This window comes from Linepithema humile, chromosome 1 (genome assembly GCF_040581485.1).
Source record: "Linepithema humile isolate Giens D197 chromosome 1, Lhum_UNIL_v1.0, whole genome shotgun sequence".
NCBI lineage: Eukaryota > Metazoa > Arthropoda > Insecta > Hymenoptera > Formicidae > Linepithema > Linepithema humile.
The window spans coordinates 5,293,007-5,313,732 of NC_090128.1; the positions used below are offsets into that span (position 1 = coordinate 5,293,007).

A 20,726-nucleotide genomic window follows, 5' to 3' on the forward strand; every position below is an offset into this window, starting at 1 on the left:
TCGAGTTTGATTACCAATTAATCGAGTAATCAAAAATTTTATTTTCTGATTACTGCTTGATAAAGTAATCAAATAATTTTCGAGTTTGATTATTGGTTAATCGAGAAATCCGGCCGAAAGTTGCAAATAACTGACAGCACTGATCTAAGTAATTGTTAATCAAAGCTGTAAATATTACTGAAAATATCGATGATGCCGATCCCTGTTCCCAAGATTTACCAAATTTAAAAAAATACGAAAAAAAAATTTTAACGGTTTTCTAAAACAGCGCTCGGAATTAGTTGCACAAATAATTAAATATATATATATTATGTATTAATAAAAATAAACATTATTTATGTAGTGAAGAAAATGTTACGATTTTCCGAAAGATGCCTAAACAATCCAGCCTATTTCTAATATAAAACGCTCCTGAGCCAGAGCTATCGGCGGCTCGGCCGCCAGCGGTCGAGCGGTAGTGGGGGAACAGGAGGCGTTGTCTCGGAAATCGGCCCGAAATGTGCAACTAATTCCGAGCGCTGTTCTAAAATATTTGTGCAATAAATACCTGAGTCAGCAAAATTTGAAGTTTCTTCGTTTGTGAATATAATGTTTCTATTCGAGAAACTACCTGACTTGCTTTTTTTATCATAAATTCTTTGAAGTCGCTTACACATTCGTCGCGCAGCAGGTATTCTTCCGCTTTACTAATGTAACGCGGGTTGCCAAATCGTGCAAAGTATGGGTTCAATGGGTTTTGAATGGCATCCTTTTGTGTGAATTGTAATTCCTATACAAAGGAAATTTTCCTTAAAAGCTATGAAAAATTATATCTTTTCTAACGGTCACAGTTGTAACGGTCACAGTTCTAACGGTCATTTTCATATCCTACAGTCCTACATAAATTAAATTTGAAATTCTTAATTTAGAAAACGAAAAATAGCGAGAACTTGTTCAATTTTAATTTTAGCGTTTCGAGCCTTAAGGATAAACGTTAGAATTCGTGAGAGGCTATACAGAATTCTCAACAGAACTGCCGATAAAATGTTAATGATAAATACCGTTCCCAATTCGGCTGTTGTTTTCACAACACGATTTTTATCGAACAATGAAATTGTAAGCCGCGGATTTATATTTTCATTGGCTCTTTTTTTCAGGAATGTTGCAATTTCGATTTCGGCATCTCTGATACAAGATGTGGAATAATCTTCATCTATCAGGTGTTTATTGAGATCGTAAAAGAGATCAAGATTTTTTTCTGGCAGTGCAGTTGAATCTGGCTGTAAGAAACAAAGATGCACAATTATATTGCATTTCTTTCTAGTCAAATATCTTTGTTTTAAAAGGAAAAGTTTACATTGTATCCGTGAGTCATTGCAAGATCGAATATTAAACGATCTCCTCTATCTGCTACCAATGGTTTTATAAATGTACGAGTTGCTCTGGAATTTTGGCCTTCGTTATAATGAAATTTGATGCATATTTCATTTTTTATCATCGTAAATTCGCGCTCGGCTATATTTTTACAAGCCGGAATTTCTTTGTTTCTTTGATACTTTTCAACTATTTTCTATAAATTACATCAAAGATTAATTATGCATTTTATTCATAATAATACAAAATTTTTTTCCATATAAGATATTACAGAGATACGTCGAAAATGAATACCATCCATTATTGAATTGCCTTTGTCTGTCAAATATTCCACGTGTCTGTTAAAATAATGCAGTATATATTATTATATGCGTGGCATCACATTTTTATACGAAATAGTTTGCATGTAAGAAGATATTCATAAATAACAATCAAAAGATTTAATTTTTGACATATTACAATCTTTAAATATTTCTCTCAAATAAATTAAGGATAAAGTTCCGAATAGGTAAAACGCCCGATTTTTTTTAAACTGCACTATTTTATGTATTTTGGCGCGCTGATTACGAATATGATAATGAAAATCGCCGACAAGATCATTTTCAAGGTCAAAACTCCAAAAAAAGTGAAAAAATATCACTTTTTTGAGATTATTTCGAGAAATATTGATGTAACGAAAAAATGTCTCAAATAAAAGTTGTAGTTCTTGTAAAAATACATTATTTATGTTCTATGCATTTTTTGTGTAAAACTGATAATTTTCGAGAAAATTGACGTTAAAGATTAAAAACTTTGGTAAACAGGTAGGCTTTAGTTTGCATGCGCATGCCGTTCAAGAATGTAGCGGCGTGTGTGGGTATACAATTTATGTACACTCCAGGCCAAAAGTTTGGATACACTTAACAAAAATGTGATAAATTATTATAAAAAAATATTTTATTAGAAAAAGTTGTTATATTAAATTCAAAATAATCTGAAATTATTAACTCTAAATTAATAAAAAAAAAAATATTTACAGTTTAACATAAATCTTACACTTTTTCAAACATAAATCTTAAACGTCGAAAAAACCCTTAGCTTTCAAAACCGCATTTACAAGTCGTGGCATTCTGGCGACAAGTTTATTTAGTGTTTCTTGTGGCAGCCCAGTAAACATTCGATATCCTATGTATATACATAAAATATACATAATGTGAAAAAAATGTACTGTATATACTATGTACATACATATGATATACATACGCTGAGGTAGATACATGTATGGATATAAATACGTAAGATATCGTATGGATATACATATAATGTATATTCGAACGAGATCGCTGCCTGTATATACATAGAATATACCCCGTGTACATTCCATGTATATACATGTAATCAAGGTTGGGAAAGTTACTTTGTAAAAGTAACTCGTTACCGTTATCGTTCTTTTTTCTAAAAACTAATTCGTTATCGTTACTCGTTACCAATTTTAAAAAGGAACTCGTTGCCGTCGTCATTGTCGTTACTCAAAAAGTAACGAATCGTTACAATTTCCGTTACTTTTTTTTATATATAATACAAATTTTATGCACAATTTTTCTAATACAAGATTAAATTAAATAATTCAAATTTACAGTAAACATTAAAAATTTTTAAATATTAAAATAATAATAAACGCTTATTTTTGAGCCTTAGCCTGTTCTAAGTGCTATTTATTAATATATCTTACATATAATTGTCATTCGAACGTTTCGGCACCTTTTTTTGGGCCTTCTTCAGCGCTATAATTTACACGTTAACACGTTACATTTTAATTACTTATAACAGACACCAAAATGCATTAAAAAAATTAGTCCAAACATTAAAGACAAGAATATTAAGATTAGAAATAAAAGATAATTACTTAAAATTAGAAAAATACAAAAAAGAAATTTGCAAAATACTCAGAGCTTTATACAACAGATTACCAACAAATATTATAAATCAATTTATGTATTTCCAAGAAAAAAGAAGGCAAAAAATTTGGAAATGCATAAATGAACAACACGATAAAAAATTAAAATGGCTCATTTCACAACGGCATTCTGCAATAAAGTTAAACATAAAACCTATAATAATTAATAATAAGAACAATGGTAATAACGTAGAACAAATCATATCACCTATGAACTTCAACATAGATAATAGCAAAAATTTACACAAAGTACAAGATAAATGGTTCATAAATCTGACAGAAACACAAATACCTACAGAAGTACAATATTTATTACAATTAGGAGAACGGTTCAATCTTCCTAATTACAATAAAAAACGAAATACCATTGAACTCATCAAAAATATAGAAAGAAATATAGAAAGAGAAGACGAAGAATTGCAGAGTGTGGTGAGAAATAAGACCATAGAAACAATAAATAATATGTGAAACAATAACACAAAAATAAATCACAATAAAAAGTTAATTACTAAATATAAAAAACAAACACAAGAATTTATCGAAAAACACCCTAATATAATATTTACAAGAGCGGACAAGGGGAACACCACGGTGGCAATGGACAAATCTAAATATATAGCAGATATGGAAAAAATATTAGAGGATACCCAGTAAACATTCGATATCTTATGTATATACATGAAATATCCATAATGTGAAAAAAATGTACTGTATATACTATGTACATACATATGATATAGGCTGATGTAGGTACATTTATGGATATACATAGAATAAGTTATTAGTTCGTTCGCTTTCCGCTATGTGACGCATTATGCGCTATCTATCTCGTATTTAAGTTTTAATCATGAAAACTATATAAAACTTGCAAAAGGCGGGTAATAATATTGAAGTCTTCAATTTGAAAAGATGTAATAACTTTTTCTATCAGTTTAATATCTGAATCCCAACACAGGGAATTTAGATAAACTGATTGTTCAAAAATTGGGTAGATAAATATCCGAATAAATGAAAATTGTTTATTATTAAAAAACGTACTGTATATACTATGTACATACATAGAATGTACCTCATGTACATGCCACAAATTTGTATTGCACATCCTCGGAATATATCCTATGTACATACTGCGAACGTGCACTGCACATCCTCGGAATATACCCCATGTATATACCACAAATGTACACTGCATATTTTTGGAATATACCTATGTATGTACTATGGACATCCTATGTACATACATGTGGTAATTATTTCACATACATAGGATATGCGCTTTATATACTTTTCACATTTTCTGTATATACATAGAATATACAATATACATATATGTATATACATAGGACGTACATAGAATGTCCTAATGTTTATTGGGTTGTTAAAGCTTCGCTGTCGTTTTCACTATTAAGGTTTATCTGTTTTAGCATACACAAACAAGTCCGCAGCGCACTTCAAAGTGATTATATTATCGCAAGCAAAACATAAACACAAGTAGTTACTTACAGAAATTCGAGTACGTACGAAGAACTTTTTTCAAGTGTTTAAATAAATATGCACACTACTCAAATTTAATTAATTTACCTCTCTGGTACATTTAGACCTAGGCATATATGCATTTTCTAAATACCTAATAGGATAATAAACGCGATAAGTATAAAAGAAAATACTATAGAAGCGAAAAATTCCGTTTAAGCACATTTAAATGCTGCTTAGAGCAATGTATCCAAACTTTTGGCCTGGAGTGTATATTTATTAAATCTTTGCCTTGCTAAAAATCTAATGAGTCTACAATATACTAAAAATATTAGATACTGAAAAGATTAGCAAGACCCCAACGCAAGGTGTGTGCGCGCAGAAAGTTTATATGAATTAAATCTTTGCCTTACTAAAAGTATGATGAGTCTACTATATACTAAAAATTTTAAATACAGGAAAGATTAGCAAGACCCCTACGCAAGGTAGAGAGCATATTGTGTTTGAAAGTTATTTTCAACTTCTATAATAGACACTAGCTATGTAATAGGCGGGGGGGAGAGGCTCCGCCCCTCCCTCCTGCACCCCCCTCCCCGCCAGCACCCATTCCCCCTCGGGGGGCTCCGCCCCCCGAACCCCACGTGTTTCATCCTACTTACCAAAGTTTTTAATCTTTAATGTCAATTTTCTCGAAAACTATCAGTTTTACACAAAAAATGCATAGGACATAAATGATGTATTTTTACAAGAACTACAACTTTTATTTGAAACTTTTTTTTGTTACATCAATATTTCTCGAAATAATCTCAAAGTGATATTTTTTCATTTTTTCTGACCTTGTTTTGACCTTGAAAATGACCTGAGTCGGCGATTTTCATTATCATATTCGTAATCAGCGCGCCAAACTACATAAAATAGTGGAGTTTCAAAACAATCGGGCGTTTTACCTATTCGGAACTGCACCCTAAATTAATGTAGTTTTCAAGACGCCTTATGTCCCGATTTTGAACATGTGTATTGTCTAGAAAACCATAAAAATCAACTGAAATACACGCTCAACTACAAGCAATGTAACAAACAATTAATGTAATAAAATGATAATATAACCGTAGATGGGAGAAATGTATAGATTTTAAAATAGTGTAAATATAAAGAGAAAATTAGCGCGAGCTAATGATAAATTGTTTGTTGATATATAGTTTTGTTGCTGCCATGCGTGTTATCAAATATTGGTGAAATAATATCAAAGAAAAACATGCTTACCTATAATAAAGAAAATCATCACGATCCGTGTAATAAAGAGTCAAATAAAGTGGGCCTATTTCAATGCGCGATAATCCATCAAATTGCGCGCTAACATAAAAATCAATTACGCTTTCGCTGTCTATTGTATTATTGCCGGATGCTAAATAGCGATGCGCTGTCGACATTACTTTATGTTAATATAGATAGATATACTGGGTTAATTAGAAAGTTTTTTTGAAATTCAATAAAAAATTCACATATAACAATAAAACTTGAAGGGATCCTGGTAGAAATTGCCAGTTTAACGCCAAGACAGAAGTATGGGCCTCACTTGTTTGCCAAGACGTAGCCTATCTAAAAAAATTTAGAAGGGCTATAGTATGGCCCAGAATGATATTTAGTCTGGCGCTATATTTAATCAGTAGCGTTCGCCAGTCTTTGCTGCCCGGAAAAAAAAGTTTGGGCCTTACTTGTTTACCAAATCATAGCTTATCTAAGAAAATTAGAAGGGATAGATAGATAGATAGATAGATAGTGCCAATTCACAGTCCCAGTCGCCCCAGTATTGCGGTGAATCTATGGCGCTGGCACAGCTATTTATGATTTCGTGTGTGGTTCCGACTAATTCGCCAGTATCACGCCCGAGTTGGTGACTGACGAGCTAGTCGGGATCATAATAAGGTCCAGAGTAAATTTCTACCAGGAGATATTCTATTTTAAAATAAAATTTAAAGGCTCTGCTAATTAAACAATCAATAAATTAAAAGGAAGGAGCGTAAAGAGCCAAAAACGCTAGATTTTCGTGCGAATCAACTTGTGTATTAGCCTAAATAATAAATAATTATTTACATGACACTGAAGATAGCCTGATAACAGGCAGAAACGTTTGTTTATAAGATGATATAGGCTAATACACAAGTTGATTCGCATCAAAATTTAGCGTTTTTGGCTCTTTACGCTCTTTCCTTTTTATTGATTGATATTCTATTTTTTTAACCCGGCGCCGTTGACGTCGGATCTGAGAGACCCGAGACAATTTTACAACTTGATATTTTTTAATTCGTGCATATCTCTGTGTTGCTGCCAGAGATACGTACGTTACATGTGTGTTTTATTTATCTTAATCTGATTTTATAATAACTACTAAGTAATGCAAATAATTAATACGTCACATATTGTATATAGTTTTGTAATTAATCAAAATTTTAAATTGGATCTGTGAGACTCACGTCAATGGCCGTGTGATTTTTTGACATGTCAACGGCGCCGAATTAACAGTGTCCAATCGGCCAATGTGATTTCGTGAAGTACATATTTCATCATACTTTTGCAGTGATCCAATCGACCTTTTATAAAATAATCCGTGACAGTATTTGTCTCGAAGTGCTTCCTGGATTCCGTAAGGCAGTCGCTTCTGTTTAAATAATTCTCGTAACTTTGAATAGGAACGGTATATTCGTAATCTTCATAAGTTGTTACTCGCTGAATTAAGCCGTCTGTTTCTATGTGTGGTGCGAATAATTCTATTTTAGCCTTTTTGTAAAATATTGTTTTACTGCCTTGCGGATATCGCTTCTCGAAATCTGAAACAGCAATTTATTACCTCTGTGAAGTTGGCCCCCCATTTTTCAAAATTGAAAAAAATTATTAGAGTTCTGGATGCCCCCCGAGGAGTTCTAGAGTTCTTAGACCATTTTAGAAAAAGTTCTGCCATTTAAAGTAAAGAAAACACCATTTGAAAAATCGGGGGGCTAACTTCACGACGCCCCCCATTATGTAAAAAATCCAAATTTTTTTATAGTTCTGAGTAGATTTCAACTAGTTCTATAGTTCTAGATAAGTTTCAAAAATAGTTCTGCTTGAAATACTACGTAAATTAAATTTGAAATTCTCGACTTAGAAAACGAAAAATAGCGAGAACTCATTCAATTTTGATTTTAGCGTTTCGAGCCTAAAGGATAATCGATAGAACTCGTGAGAGGCTATACAGAACTCTCAACAGAACTGCCGGTTACCGAAAAACAATTTTTTTTCCTGTAAGACTTAGAAATTTTTCGAATCCGAAACTTCAACCATCGAGAACTTTTTTATTTCGCCTCTGAGCGCTTCGAGTGTTAATAATTATCGCTAGAACTCTTCGGGGGGCGTCCAAAACTCTCAACAAAACTGTCGGTTACCGAGAAACAATTTTTTTTCCCGTAGGACTTAGAAATTTTTCAAATCCGAAACTTCAACCATCGAGAACTTTTTTATTTCGCCTCTGAGCGCTTCGAGTGTTAATAATTATCGCTAGAACTCTTCGGGGGGCGTCCAAAACTCTCAACAAAACTGTCGGTTACCGAGAAACAATTTTTTTTCCCGTAGGACTTAGAAATTTTTCAAATCCGAAACTTCAACCATCGAGAACTTTTTTATTTCGCCTCTGAGCGCTTCGAGTGTTAATAATTATCGCTAGAACTCTTCGGGGGGCGTCCAAAACTCTCAACAAAACTGTCGGTTACCAAGAAACAATTTTTTTTCCCGTAGGACTTAGAAATTTTTCGAATCCGAAACTTCAACCATCAAGAACTTTTTTATTTCGCCTCTGAGCGCTTCGAGTGTTAATAATTATCGCTAGAACTCTTCGGGGGGCGTCCAAAACTCTCAACAAAACTGTCGGTTACCGAGAAACAATTTTTTTTCCCGTAGGACTTAGAAATTTTTCGAATCCGAACCTTCAACCATCGAGAACTTTTTTATTTCGCCTCTGAGCGCTTCGAGTGTTAATAATTATCGCTAGAACTCTTCGGGGGGCGTCCAAAACTCTCAACAAAACTGTCGGTTACCGAGAAACAATTTTTTTTCCCGTAGGACTTAGAAATTTTTCGAATCCGAAACTTCAACCATCGAGAACTTTTTTATTTCGCCTCTGAGCGCTTCGAGTGTTAATAATTATCGCTAGAACTCTTCGGGGGGCGTCCAAAACTCTCAACAAAACTGTCGGTTACCGAGAAACAATTTTTTTTCCCGTAGGACTTAGAAATTTTTCGAATCCGAACCTTCAACCATCGAGAACTTTTTTATTTCACCTCTGAGCGCTTCGAGTGTTAATAATTATCGCTAGAACTCTTCGGGGAGCGTCCAAAACTCTCAACAAAACTGTCGGTTACCGAGAAACAATTTTTTTTCCCGTAGGACTTAGAAATTTTTCGAATCCGAAACTTCAACCATCGAGAACTTTTTTATTTCGCCTCTGAGCGCTTCGAGTGTTAATAATTATCGCTAGAACTCTTCGGGGGGCGTCCAAAACTCTCAACAAAACTGTCGGTTACCGAGAAACAATTTTTTTTCCCGTAGGACTTAGAAATTTTTCGAATCCGAAACTTTAACCATCGAGAACTTTTTTATTTCGCCTCTGAGCGCTTCGAGTGTTAATAATTATCGCTAAAACTCTTCGGGGGGCGTCCAGAACTCTCAACAGAACTGCCGGTTACTGAGAAACAATTTTTTTTTCTGTAGGACTTAGAAATTTTTCGAATCCGAAACTTCAACCATCGAGAACTTTTTTATTTTACCTCTGAGCGTTACAAGTGTTAATAATTATCGTTAGAACTCTTCGGGGGACGTCCAGAATTCTCAACAGAACTATCGGTTACAGAGAAAAAATTTTGTTAGAAATTTTTGTAGTTAGAAAAATTTTTAACAAAAATTTTCTCGGTAACCGATAGTTCTGTTGAAAATTCTGAACGCCCCCCGAAGAGTTCTAGCGATAATTATTAACACTCGAAGCGCTCAGAGACGAAATAAAAAAGTTCTCGATGGTTGAAGTTTCGGATTCGAAAAATTTCTAAGTCCTACGGGAAAAAAAATTGTTTCTCGGTAACCGGCAGTTCTGTTGAGAGTTTTGGACGCCCCCCGAAGAGTTCTAGCGATAATTATTAACACTCGAAGCGCTCAGAGACGAAATAAAAAAGTTCTCGATGGTTGAAGTTTCGGATTCGAAAAATTTCTAAGTCCTACGGGAAAAAAAATTGTTTCTCGGTAACCGACAGTTTTGTTGAGAGTTTTGGACGCCCCCCGAAGAGTTCTAGCGATAATTATTAACACTCGAAGCACTCAGAGGCGAAATAAAAAAGTTCTCGATGATTGAAGTTTCGGATTCGAAAAATTTCTAAGTCCTACGGGAAAAAAAATTGTTTCTCGGTAACCGACAGTTTTGTTGAGAGTTTTGGATGCCCCCCGAAGAGTTCTAGCGATAATTATTAACACTCGAAGCACTCAGAGGCGAAATAAAAAAGTTCTTGATGGTTGAAGTTTCGGATTCGAAAAATTTCTAAGTCCTACGGGAAAAAAAATTGTTTCTCGGTAACCGGCAGTTTTGTTGAGAGTTTTGGATGCCCCCCGAAGAGTTCTAGCGATAATTATTAACACTCGAAGCACTCAGAGGCGAAATAAAAAAGTTCTCGAAGATTGAAGTTTCGGATTCAAAAAATTTCCAAGTCCTACGAAAAAAAAAATTGTTTCTCGGTAACCGACAGTTTTGTTGAGAGTTTTGGATGCCCCCCGAAGAGTTCTAGCGATAATTATTAACACTCGAAGCACTCAGAGGCGAAATAAAAAAGTTCTTGATGGTTGAAGTTTCGGATTCGAAAAATTTCTAAGTCCTACGGGAAAAAAAATTGTTTCTCGGTAACCGGCAGTTCTGTTGAGAGTTTTGGACGCCCCCCGAAGAGTTCTAGCGATAATTATTAACACTCGAAGCACTCAGAGGCGAAATAAAAAAGTTCTCGATGATTGAAGTTTCGGATTCGAAAAATTTCTAAGTCCTACGGGAAAAAAAATTGTTTCTCGGTAACCGGCAGTTCTGTTGAGAGTTTTGGACGCCCCCCGAAGAGTTCTAGCGATAATTATTAACACTCGAAGCGCTCAGAGACGAAATAAAAAAGTTCTCGATGGTTGAAGTTTCGGATTCGAAAAATTTCTAAGTCCTACGGGAAAAAAAATTGTTTCTCGGTAACCGGCAGTTCTGTTGAGAGTTTTGGACGCCCCCCGAAGAGTTCTAGCGATAATTATTAACACTCGAAGCGCTCAGAGACGAAATAAAAAAGTTCTCGATGGTTGAAGTTTCGGATTCGAAAAATTTCTAAGTCCTACGGGAAAAAAAATTGTTTCTCGGTAACCGATAGTTTTGTTGAGAGTTTTGGATGCCCACCGAATAGTTCTAGCGATAATTATTAACACTCGAAGCGCTCAGAGGCGAAATAAAAAAGTTCTCGATGGTTGAAGTTTCGGATTCGAAAAATTTCTAAGTCCTACGGGAAAAAAAATTGTTTCTCGGTAACCGGCAGTTTTGTTGAGAGTTTTGGATGCCCCCCGAAGAGTTCTAGCGATAATTATTAACACTCGAAGCACTCAGAGGCGAAATAAAAAAGTTCTCGAAGATTGAAGTTTCGGATTCGAAAAATTTCTAAGTCCTACGGGAAAAAAAATTGTTTCTCGGTAACCGACAGTTTTGTTGAGAGTTTTGGATGCCCCCCGAAGAGTTCTAGCGATAATTATTAACACTCGAAGCACTCAGAGGCGAAATAAAAAAGTTCTTGATGGTTGAAGTTTCGGATTCGAAAAATTTCTAAGTCCTACGGGAAAAAAAATTGTTTCTCGGTAACCGGCAGTTCTGTTGAGAGTTTTGGACGCCCCCCGAAGAGTTCTAGCGATAATTATTAACACTCGAAGCACTCAGAGGCGAAATAAAAAAGTTCTCGATGATTGAAGTTTCGGATTCGAAAAATTTCTAAGTCCTACGGGAAAAAAAATTGTTTCTCGGTAACCGATAGTTTTGTTGAGAGTTTTGGACGCCCCCCAAAGAGTTTTAGCGATAATTATTAACACTCGAAGCGCTCAGAGACGAAATAAAAAAGTTCTCGATGGTTGAAGTTTCGGATTCGAAAAATTTCTAAGTCCTACGGGAAAAAAAATTGTTTCTCGGTAACCGATAGTTTTGTTGAGAGTTTTGGATGCCCACCGAATAGTTCTAGCGATAATTATTAACACTCGAAGCGCTCAGAGGCGAAATAAAAAAGTTCTCGATGGTTGAAGTTTCGGATTCGAAAAATTTCTAAGTCCTATAGGAAAAAAAATTGTTTCTCGGTAACCGGCAGTTCTGTTGAGAGTTCTTTATAGCCTCTCACGAGTTCTAACGATTTTCCTTTAGGCACGAAACGCTAAAATCAAAATTGAATGAGTTCTCGCTATTTTTCGTTTTCTAAGTCGAGAATTTCAAATTTAATTTACGTAGTATTTCAAGCAGAACTATTTTTGAAACTTATCTAGAACTATAGAACTAGTTGAAATCTACTCAGAACTATAAAAATATTTGGATTTTTTACATAATGGGGGGCGTCGTGAAGTTAGCCCCCCGATTTTTCAAATGGTGTTTTCTTTACTTTAAATGGCAGAACTCTTTCTAAAATGGTCTGAAAACTTTAGAACTCCTCGGGGGGCATCCAGAACTCTAATAATTTTTTTCAATTTTAAAAAAGGGGGGGCCAACTTCACAGAGATCAATTTATTACAGAATTGTTTAAGCGTTCCCGTGAGGGAAGCTGATCCACGGATAGGGCGAAACAGACGCCGTAATAAAATGTTATAAATGTTTGTAAAATGTTTGTGTTAAGCATGATTTATCGTATTCTAGTATTCCGATAGTTGCTGTATCTAATATACAGGATGTCCCATTTTAAATCACGCACCTGAATATCTCGTCAGGGGAGCCACCAATCCGAAAATAACCCTTACAAAAGTTGTTGGGTTCGGAAGGGGACATCCGATGATGACATTGGTTTAACCTAGGGTGTACATGTCAAGGTCATATGGAGGTCAACTTTGTTTTTTTAAATGGAACACCCTATTTTTGATTCCAAAATCTAATAGCTGGTGTCAAGAGCTTTTCAAAACACTATAATAAAGTTATTTTTCATTAAGTACTTTTTGAGTTATGAGGCTTGAAAGTTACAGCATTTTGACATAAAATACAAAATATCTTGTAAAACATTCAATTTTCGGGAATCTTACCTTAATACTTTTATGCACAAAATAATGAGACAAATGAATTGATATAAAGAAAACACATTGGTTTTAAAAAAAAGTACGCAGTTGCATGTTGCAAATTACATATTTTTTCTTGAAAGCAACTATGTGTTTTCTTTATACCAATTGATTCGTTTCATTATTTTGTGCATAAAAGTATTAAGGTAAGATTCCCGAAAATTGAATGTTTTACAAGATATTTTGTATTTTATGTTAAAATGCTGTAACTTTCAAGCATCATAACTCGAAAAGTACTTAATGAAAAATAACTTCATTATAGTGTTTTGAAAAGCTCTTGACATCAGCTATTAGATTTTGGAATAAAAAATGGGACATCCTGTATGATCTTAACTGCGTTCCGTAAAGCACATATGCGCGCATATATCTATAATATACGTAACGTATACTTAAAAATCTGAGATTTTGGTCCTTATAAAGAGGTACAGCAGGTTAGAATAGAACGGAGCAGGTAGGAGGGATAGAAAAAAGGCATGAGAATGTTGAGTTAAAAAGAAAGGAATCGAGGGTTCCGTAGGGTTCAAGTAAGTAAGGACAAGAATGAAGAATCATGGTTGCCGCCGGGAAAGTCCTGAATTTCCGAGAAAGTCCCGGAATTTATCGGCTGATCCCGTGTCCAGCAATGGAAGTTTTTTATCCCAGAAATGCATAATTTTAATGAAATCTCAGGATTCATCTCATATTTTTAGGCCATTTCTCGCGATTGCAATCATCGACACTTACATTAAAAATTTAAATAATCAGAATAGAACCTGTGCTATAATTGTTTCAAATTTGAACATGTGAAAATGATATGCGAAGCAAATAAGAAATGTATAGTATGTGAAGAAGATTATGGATAATGGATCCATGATAAGTTCTCCTCCCCCCCCCCTTGTCCAAAGAAAAAAAGGAAAGGAAACGGCAGAAAATTAATGAACGAGCAATTTAATGAAAATGGACTGATAAGGAAATGCAGTGGAATAAAGAGGATTTTGACCATGTCCGGTAGCTTGCAGCAGCAACTCAGGGTAGGACAAATGTACCCAAGATGTATCGCGTGGAGAACACACGATCGGATTTACATGCTTCGAGGTGCTTGATGAAAGTAAGTCTCCTTGCCTCTTACGTGTGGGGGGGGGGGGGGTAACGCTACGCCGGCGGTACTTACATTTTGAACTCATAATTCAGGAAAATATCATCTAAAAAGGTTTTGTAATCAGTGTTTCGAAAACGCCTTGACGTCAGCTACAAGAATATGATATAAAAATATAGGGTTCCCGTTTAAAAAATTTATGCCGACCTTGACATGACCTTCACGACGGTTCTCAAGGTCAATCGCATATTCCCAACCGTCTACGAAATATCTAAATAAGTCTTACGGTTCTATACGCCTACAAATGTTAATTTTGGAAACTGAACGATCGAAATCGGACGAGCGCGCAGATATTTGGCCGATTTAGGCAGTCCAAATTATTTTACCTCTTATAAGCTAGCAGGACCAAATCAACAGACTCGAATGCGACCTATTAAATTATTTAGTACTTATTTCGTACTATTTTGTACCACAAAAAATAATTCTATACTCCATTTAAAAAAAAAGGCGCTGCTAACTTTATACTAAGCTAGCAGAACCAAAAAAAAAAAAATATATATATATATATATATATAAATGAAAAATACACAATGTATACAATTGTGCTGAATTTGTACTAATTTGTGCCATCCAAAAAAAATCAAAATATTTCCATTAACCCTTTAAAACAACCCCCATTTCATCTAACCTCGAGAAGGATCTTTCTCTCTCTTCCGATCTCTTAAACATTTAATCTGCAAAATCAAATTATATTTATCGCTTTATTTATTACCTATTGTGTACTATTTTGTACTACCAGAAAGAATTTTGTACCGCGTGTTATTTAAAAAAAATCGTAGTCCTGCTAACATGATATAAAGCTAACAAAATAAAAATCATTAAAAAACGATAAATAATGGTAGATTCTATTAGTACTCAACAGTTGAGGCATTTGCTACTTTTTAATTAATATCTCATACATTATTGTGCAATATATAATTGCAAAACGGTAAAGGACTTTTCTATTCAGTTTACCTATACACGCGCGTTTTGACGAAGATTATAAAACACTTAGTATATCGCACACCCGTAAGAAAAATGACACAAGTCAAAAATATTAAATTGTTCTCTCCTCCAGAAGAGAGGAAAGAAGGAATTGCGTTAAAAATAACGTTTCCTATTAATTACTATAATATATATTATAATATATACATACATTATAATATTATGGGTATTATATATATTATAATATATATATTTCAACCGCACGACGGTAGCAATGTGTTAAATAGCTTAAAAAGTAATCATATCATATTAATATTCGAAATATGTCATTGAAGGCAATTGATATAAAAAAATTACATACCTAAATCGTTAAGATGAATCTCACTCACATACGAAGCCGGCATATCTAAATGTTTATCTTGCTCTACGCCGATGTCTTCTTCAACTTCGTCCGTGTCCTTTCGCGTAGCTCGCGGTTCACCGGGCAATAAATGCTCCCACAATTCAATTTTATTCAAATCCCAAATAATCTCCGCGCAGCTCTTCTCGCGGGGCTGCATATTTATCCAATAATTTTGATCGTTCCAAACACTTTCAACTCCCAAATACAATAAATTGGTTTCATCCTCGGTAGGATTATACGAATTTCCGGAGGAAGGCTCGATAAAAATTGGCTCCGTAATTTCTCGATCTCGCACGCCTTTTTCTTCCGGTAAAATAACCACCCATGCATGTATTCTGTTGCCGAAATATTTATCTGGTCGCGGATGTTCGAACTCCTAAAATCGTAGAATTAAATAAACAATTGCAAAACACAATAAATTCTAAAGATCTAATAATATTTATCATTTATTGAATAATTTATTAAAGTAAAAAACGCGCTTTTATTAACACGTACAGCGATCATCCTTTGTCGCTCTTCTTCCTGCTGTCGCAAATCGTCTTCTATTCTTTTTCTCTCACGATTTTCTAGCTCTAACAGAAATTGACTTCTGAAATCTGGCGGTGCTTTTAATTGATATTTGACGATTTTAGGCATCTCAGTACGCGGTAGTGTTTGTTCCTTTTCCGGAAGATAAGGACAAATTCTTCTAGTCATATCGCACAACACTTGCTCGCGCGATGCATATCCGCTTACAACATACGCATTGTAACCCTGTCCAAGCAACAAGCTGACCAAAAGTGTCGCACACTCGAAGCTATTGCCCATCTGAAAATTCAGCACCCATGTCGGCGATCGCAAGTATTTTGGCTGAAACAGAAATCACGGTCATTAATGATAAAATTTTTATTAATAATGTCTTGCGATTATGTTTGCTTTCGTTATGATTTTAAAACTTTATCGTCCTATGAGAAAACTTATGAGAGGTCCTATGAGAGGACTTTACTTTTGTAAAGGCGATTCTAATCTTTCTCAACAACATCATGTAACATAAATGCTGTATTTTAATGTAAAAATCACAAGAATTCATAACATTCTATGCTTCGAAGATTGAAAGAACACGTTGCAAAAGAGTCACTCATGGAAAATCGGTAAAAAATCTTTCCCACCCAGTAGGCCGTTATGTCTGACACTTTTCTTATTTTTATCTTTATGTAATAAATACAAAATTAATTAATCAATTAATATATACATATACACGTATATTCAATACATTTTTATTTTGTATTTTATATGATAATGACTGAAATAATGAGTATTTATTATTTCAGTCATTTTTAAAATACAAAATAAAAATTTCCCAGTAAACATTCGATATCCTATGTATATATAAAATATCCATAATGTGAAAAAAATGTACTGTATATACTATGTACATACATATGATATACGCTGTAGATAAATTTGTGGATATACATAAGATATTTTATAGATATACATAGAATGTATATTCGAACGAGATCGCTGCCTGTATACACATAGAATATACCTCGTGTACATTCCATGTATACACATGTAACGTATATACATACGATATACGCTGATGTAGATACATTTATGGATATACATAGGCATACATAGGCAACAATCATATCGTATGGATATACATAGGCCGGTATTCATAGTCCGTTCTTATATTCAAGATCGCTTAAGTATAAACTTATATTCGCTCTCTTCGTCAGACACAATCTATGTGTGACGAAGAGAGCGAATATAAGTCCGTGTTTAAGACGATTTTGAATATAAGGGCTGTGTTCCAAAATTCACTGCCAGTACTGAAAATCTATAATTTACGTTACGTATATTGTAGATTTTCAGTACTGGCAGTGAATTTCGGAACGCAGCCAAGAACGGACTATGAATACCGCCCATAGAATCAGTCATTAGTTCGTTTGCTTGCCGCTATGTGACGCATTATGTGCTATCGATCTCGTATTTAAGGCCGGTATTCATAGTCATTTCTTATATTTAAGATCGTCTTAAGTCGTCGTCATCGTCGTCTTAAGATACTAATATGGCTTTTTGATTGGTTCGTAGCATTTTAAGACAAAACTTAAGACAATCTTAAATATAAGAACGGACTATGTGTGAATACCGGCCTAAGTTTTAATCATGAAAACATAAAACTTACAAACAGCATAATAATATTGAAGATGTAGAAACTTTTTCTATCAGTTTAATATCTGAATCCCAACACAGGGAATTTAGATAAACTGATTATTCAAAAATTGAGTAGATAAATATCCGAATAAATGAAAATTGTTTATTTTTTATTGACTTAAGAGTGGAGTCCAGTGTAGACTCCACTTTCCATAAAATTTTTAATGTTATGAAATAAATTATTTAAAATTAAAATTATTTCATTATTTAATTAGGCCAAGTGTTTTTGTCATATACCCAGTAAACATTCGATATCCTACGTATATACATGGAATATCCATAATGTGAAAAAAACCCTGTGCACCCTGTATAAGCATATATACTTTAATTACAGAAAAGGATTTTTCATTCTACACAGCTAAAAAAAAAGTATAGTCTGTTGAAAAAAATTGGTAAAACAGACCACTTTAGGATCCCTTTAAGGCGAAAAGTCCTTTTCTGTAAGTAAAGTACATATGCTAATACACTACGGACGGTCGATTTGAAAGGATTTTTTATTCCACGCAGCCAAAAAAAAAAAATTTACGAAAAATTGAAGGTAAAAACAGGTACCGATCTGTTTTACCTTCAATTTTTCGTAAATTTCTTTTTTTTGGCTGCGTGGAATGAAAAATCCTTTCAAATCGACCGTGCACCCTGTATAAGCATATATACTTTAATTACAGAAAAGGATTTTTCATTCTTTGTATTTTATATCAAAATGCTGTAACTTTCAAGCCTCATAACTCGAAAAGTACTTAATGAAAAATAACTTCATTATAGTGTTTTGAAAAGCTCTTGACATCAGCTATTCGATTCTGGAATCAAAAATAGAGTATTTTGTTTAAAAAAATGACAGCCATGATAAAATCTCGAAAGTGGCGCCATCTACAATTAAATTGATAATGTCATCGTCTTTTCCTCTCGAAGCCATAAAACATTTATCTCAAACATTTTTTTGAAAAAACTTCTCCTTTTCGAGATATTCGCGTGTATTAAATAAAATGGTCTACCCTGTAGTGTTTTGAAAAGCTCTCGAGGTAAGTTACAAGAATATGCAATGAAAAATGGGGATTTCCATTTAAGAAATTGAAGGTGATCTTCATGTGATGTTCAAACGACTATCCAAGGTCAAATCAATGACATCATCTTATGTTCCCCTCGAAAATTTTTGTACGAAACGTTTTTTCATATTTTTCGAAATATTTGCTCGGGGAAATTAAAATAAAACACCTTGTTTACTGGTGGTTACAGCTGCCCTCTACTAGTATTTTCGGATAAATAATAGCACTACTTTGTACATTATTACCATCAACCAGTACAGAATTATTATAATCTAACAAAGATTATACGAGAAGTTATCAACGAGATACCATTAGAAAAATGCAGTACTGCATAAATGTGCATAGATGCACTGTGCACAGCGCTTTTTCAATAAATATTGCTGTCGGAGCAAGAAATAATAATCCAGCTAAACTCTGAAGATAACTATAAGAATGCACTTTTGCGGAAATATATAATACACGGTGCCAAAGATATATATAGACATTTATGAAACATCGGGAATTGCAAATGATATAATTATTATAAATTTTTACAATGTATACCGTGATATTCCAACTGTTGCACTAGAGAGCTCGTCTTCTACGACGACTACACTGCCTCATCAGCGGTGGATAAGCGCTCGAGTGTATCCACCATATGTTCCGTATCAGTCTCCACCGGAGAAGTAATAATAATAATAATACCAAAGAGTAAATACGTGAACACATTCAGTAATCGTCGACGTGGAGCGGTAGGGTCTGTGAAACGGAGCGAGACAGAATGTATACAAGCAAACGTGGGGAGCACGTGGCGTGGCGTGCGTATCGTCCTCGGTCCATGACCTACACCACCGTATTATAATCTACGAGTAGAATTTATTGCACCGTACAACGCCGCACTCTCGTTCTCTCTTCGCACTTGGTGTGTGAGAGACAGAGAGAGACGGGAAAAGCGGGCGGGAATAGGAACTGACGGAGACGGAAAAATACATTGCGAGCGCGTAACAACGCGTGTCCCAGTGATCGCGTTTAAACACTTTCCACCCGCCACCCGCTCTCCCCTTGCTCTCCCACCCTTCCGCCGGCTCTCGATATCGCTGCGTCGCTCATTCTTCTCCTGGCTCTTCAACTTTTTATCTCCGACAGATTGCCGAAGAACAATCTCACTGGGAAAATCCATCGAAATAACAGGCGCCGCGTACGCGGACGGACGCTGCCTCGCATTTTATTCTTTCACCTTTCGCGGATCTCGCCACGTCTCGAAATGCTATATAGGGGGACTGTTTTTTTGCAGATGCGTAGTAAAGAAGCCTGGACGACGACGACGACGACGACGACGACGGCGGCGGCGGCGACGACGACGACGACGACGATGAGGGCAGGGTAGAGAGATGGTCAGTGGGTGGCGGCGACGGCAACGACGATATCCCTCGACCCTTTCGCCCACTTCCGCCCCCTCTGACCACCCGACCCAACCCATACCGAAGCAACCTACCTACCTCCCTTCCGCGCCTTTCCCCTTCGCGGCCTCCCTCATCGCCGCCGTTGCCCTCGGCCGTCTCTCTCCCCGCGCTTTGCCTCGCCGCGCTGCGCCGCGCCTCGCCGTCATTCCGTCCTTCCCCCCGCATCTCCCCGTCGCCCCGGCCGCGCCGCGCCGCCACGGCCCCGCGCGTCACCCTCATTCCGCGCGACCCCTTCGACCGGCATCCACGTGGGACGCAAGACGAGGGTGTGAGGTAGCAGACAACGCAGAGATACCACCGCGCCGCGGCAGCTGGCTCAGTGTTTCTCAACCGCGAACTTAACGCGGGCCACGCTCGAGCGCGAGCTGCGAAAATTTACGACTCGCGAATTACGCGTCTCGCACATATGGACAAATATATTGCAAAATATGTTGAGCGCGAGCGAGATGATAAATAGACTAGAGGATTTAACAGCCACTTTGGTAGGAAT

The 20,726-nt window shown here is 35.5% G+C and overlaps 1 protein-coding gene across 2 annotated transcripts in view; it reads right to left on the reverse strand.

Moving 5' to 3' along the window:
- The window catches only part of lobo (lost boys), an 86,014-nt gene that overhangs the window by 8,133 nt on the left and 57,155 nt on the right, over positions 1 to 20,726 (reverse strand). For both annotated transcript variants that reach the window (XM_067361166.1, XM_067361165.1), the window contains exons 2-9: positions 16,048 to 16,401; positions 15,511 to 15,928; positions 7,333 to 7,590; positions 6,026 to 6,182; positions 1,625 to 1,691; positions 1,337 to 1,549; positions 1,041 to 1,259; positions 548 to 769 (exon numbers count right to left, since the gene is read on the reverse strand). In XM_067361166.1, coding sequence (XP_067217267.1) covers positions 548 to 769; positions 1,041 to 1,259; positions 1,337 to 1,549; positions 1,625 to 1,691; positions 6,026 to 6,182; positions 7,333 to 7,590; positions 15,511 to 15,928; positions 16,048 to 16,359 — 1,866 coding nt within the window. In that variant the 5' untranslated portion in view covers positions 16,360 to 16,401. The remainder of the gene's footprint in view (positions 1 to 547; positions 770 to 1,040; positions 1,260 to 1,336; positions 1,550 to 1,624; positions 1,692 to 6,025; positions 6,183 to 7,332; positions 7,591 to 15,510; positions 15,929 to 16,047; positions 16,402 to 20,726) is intronic.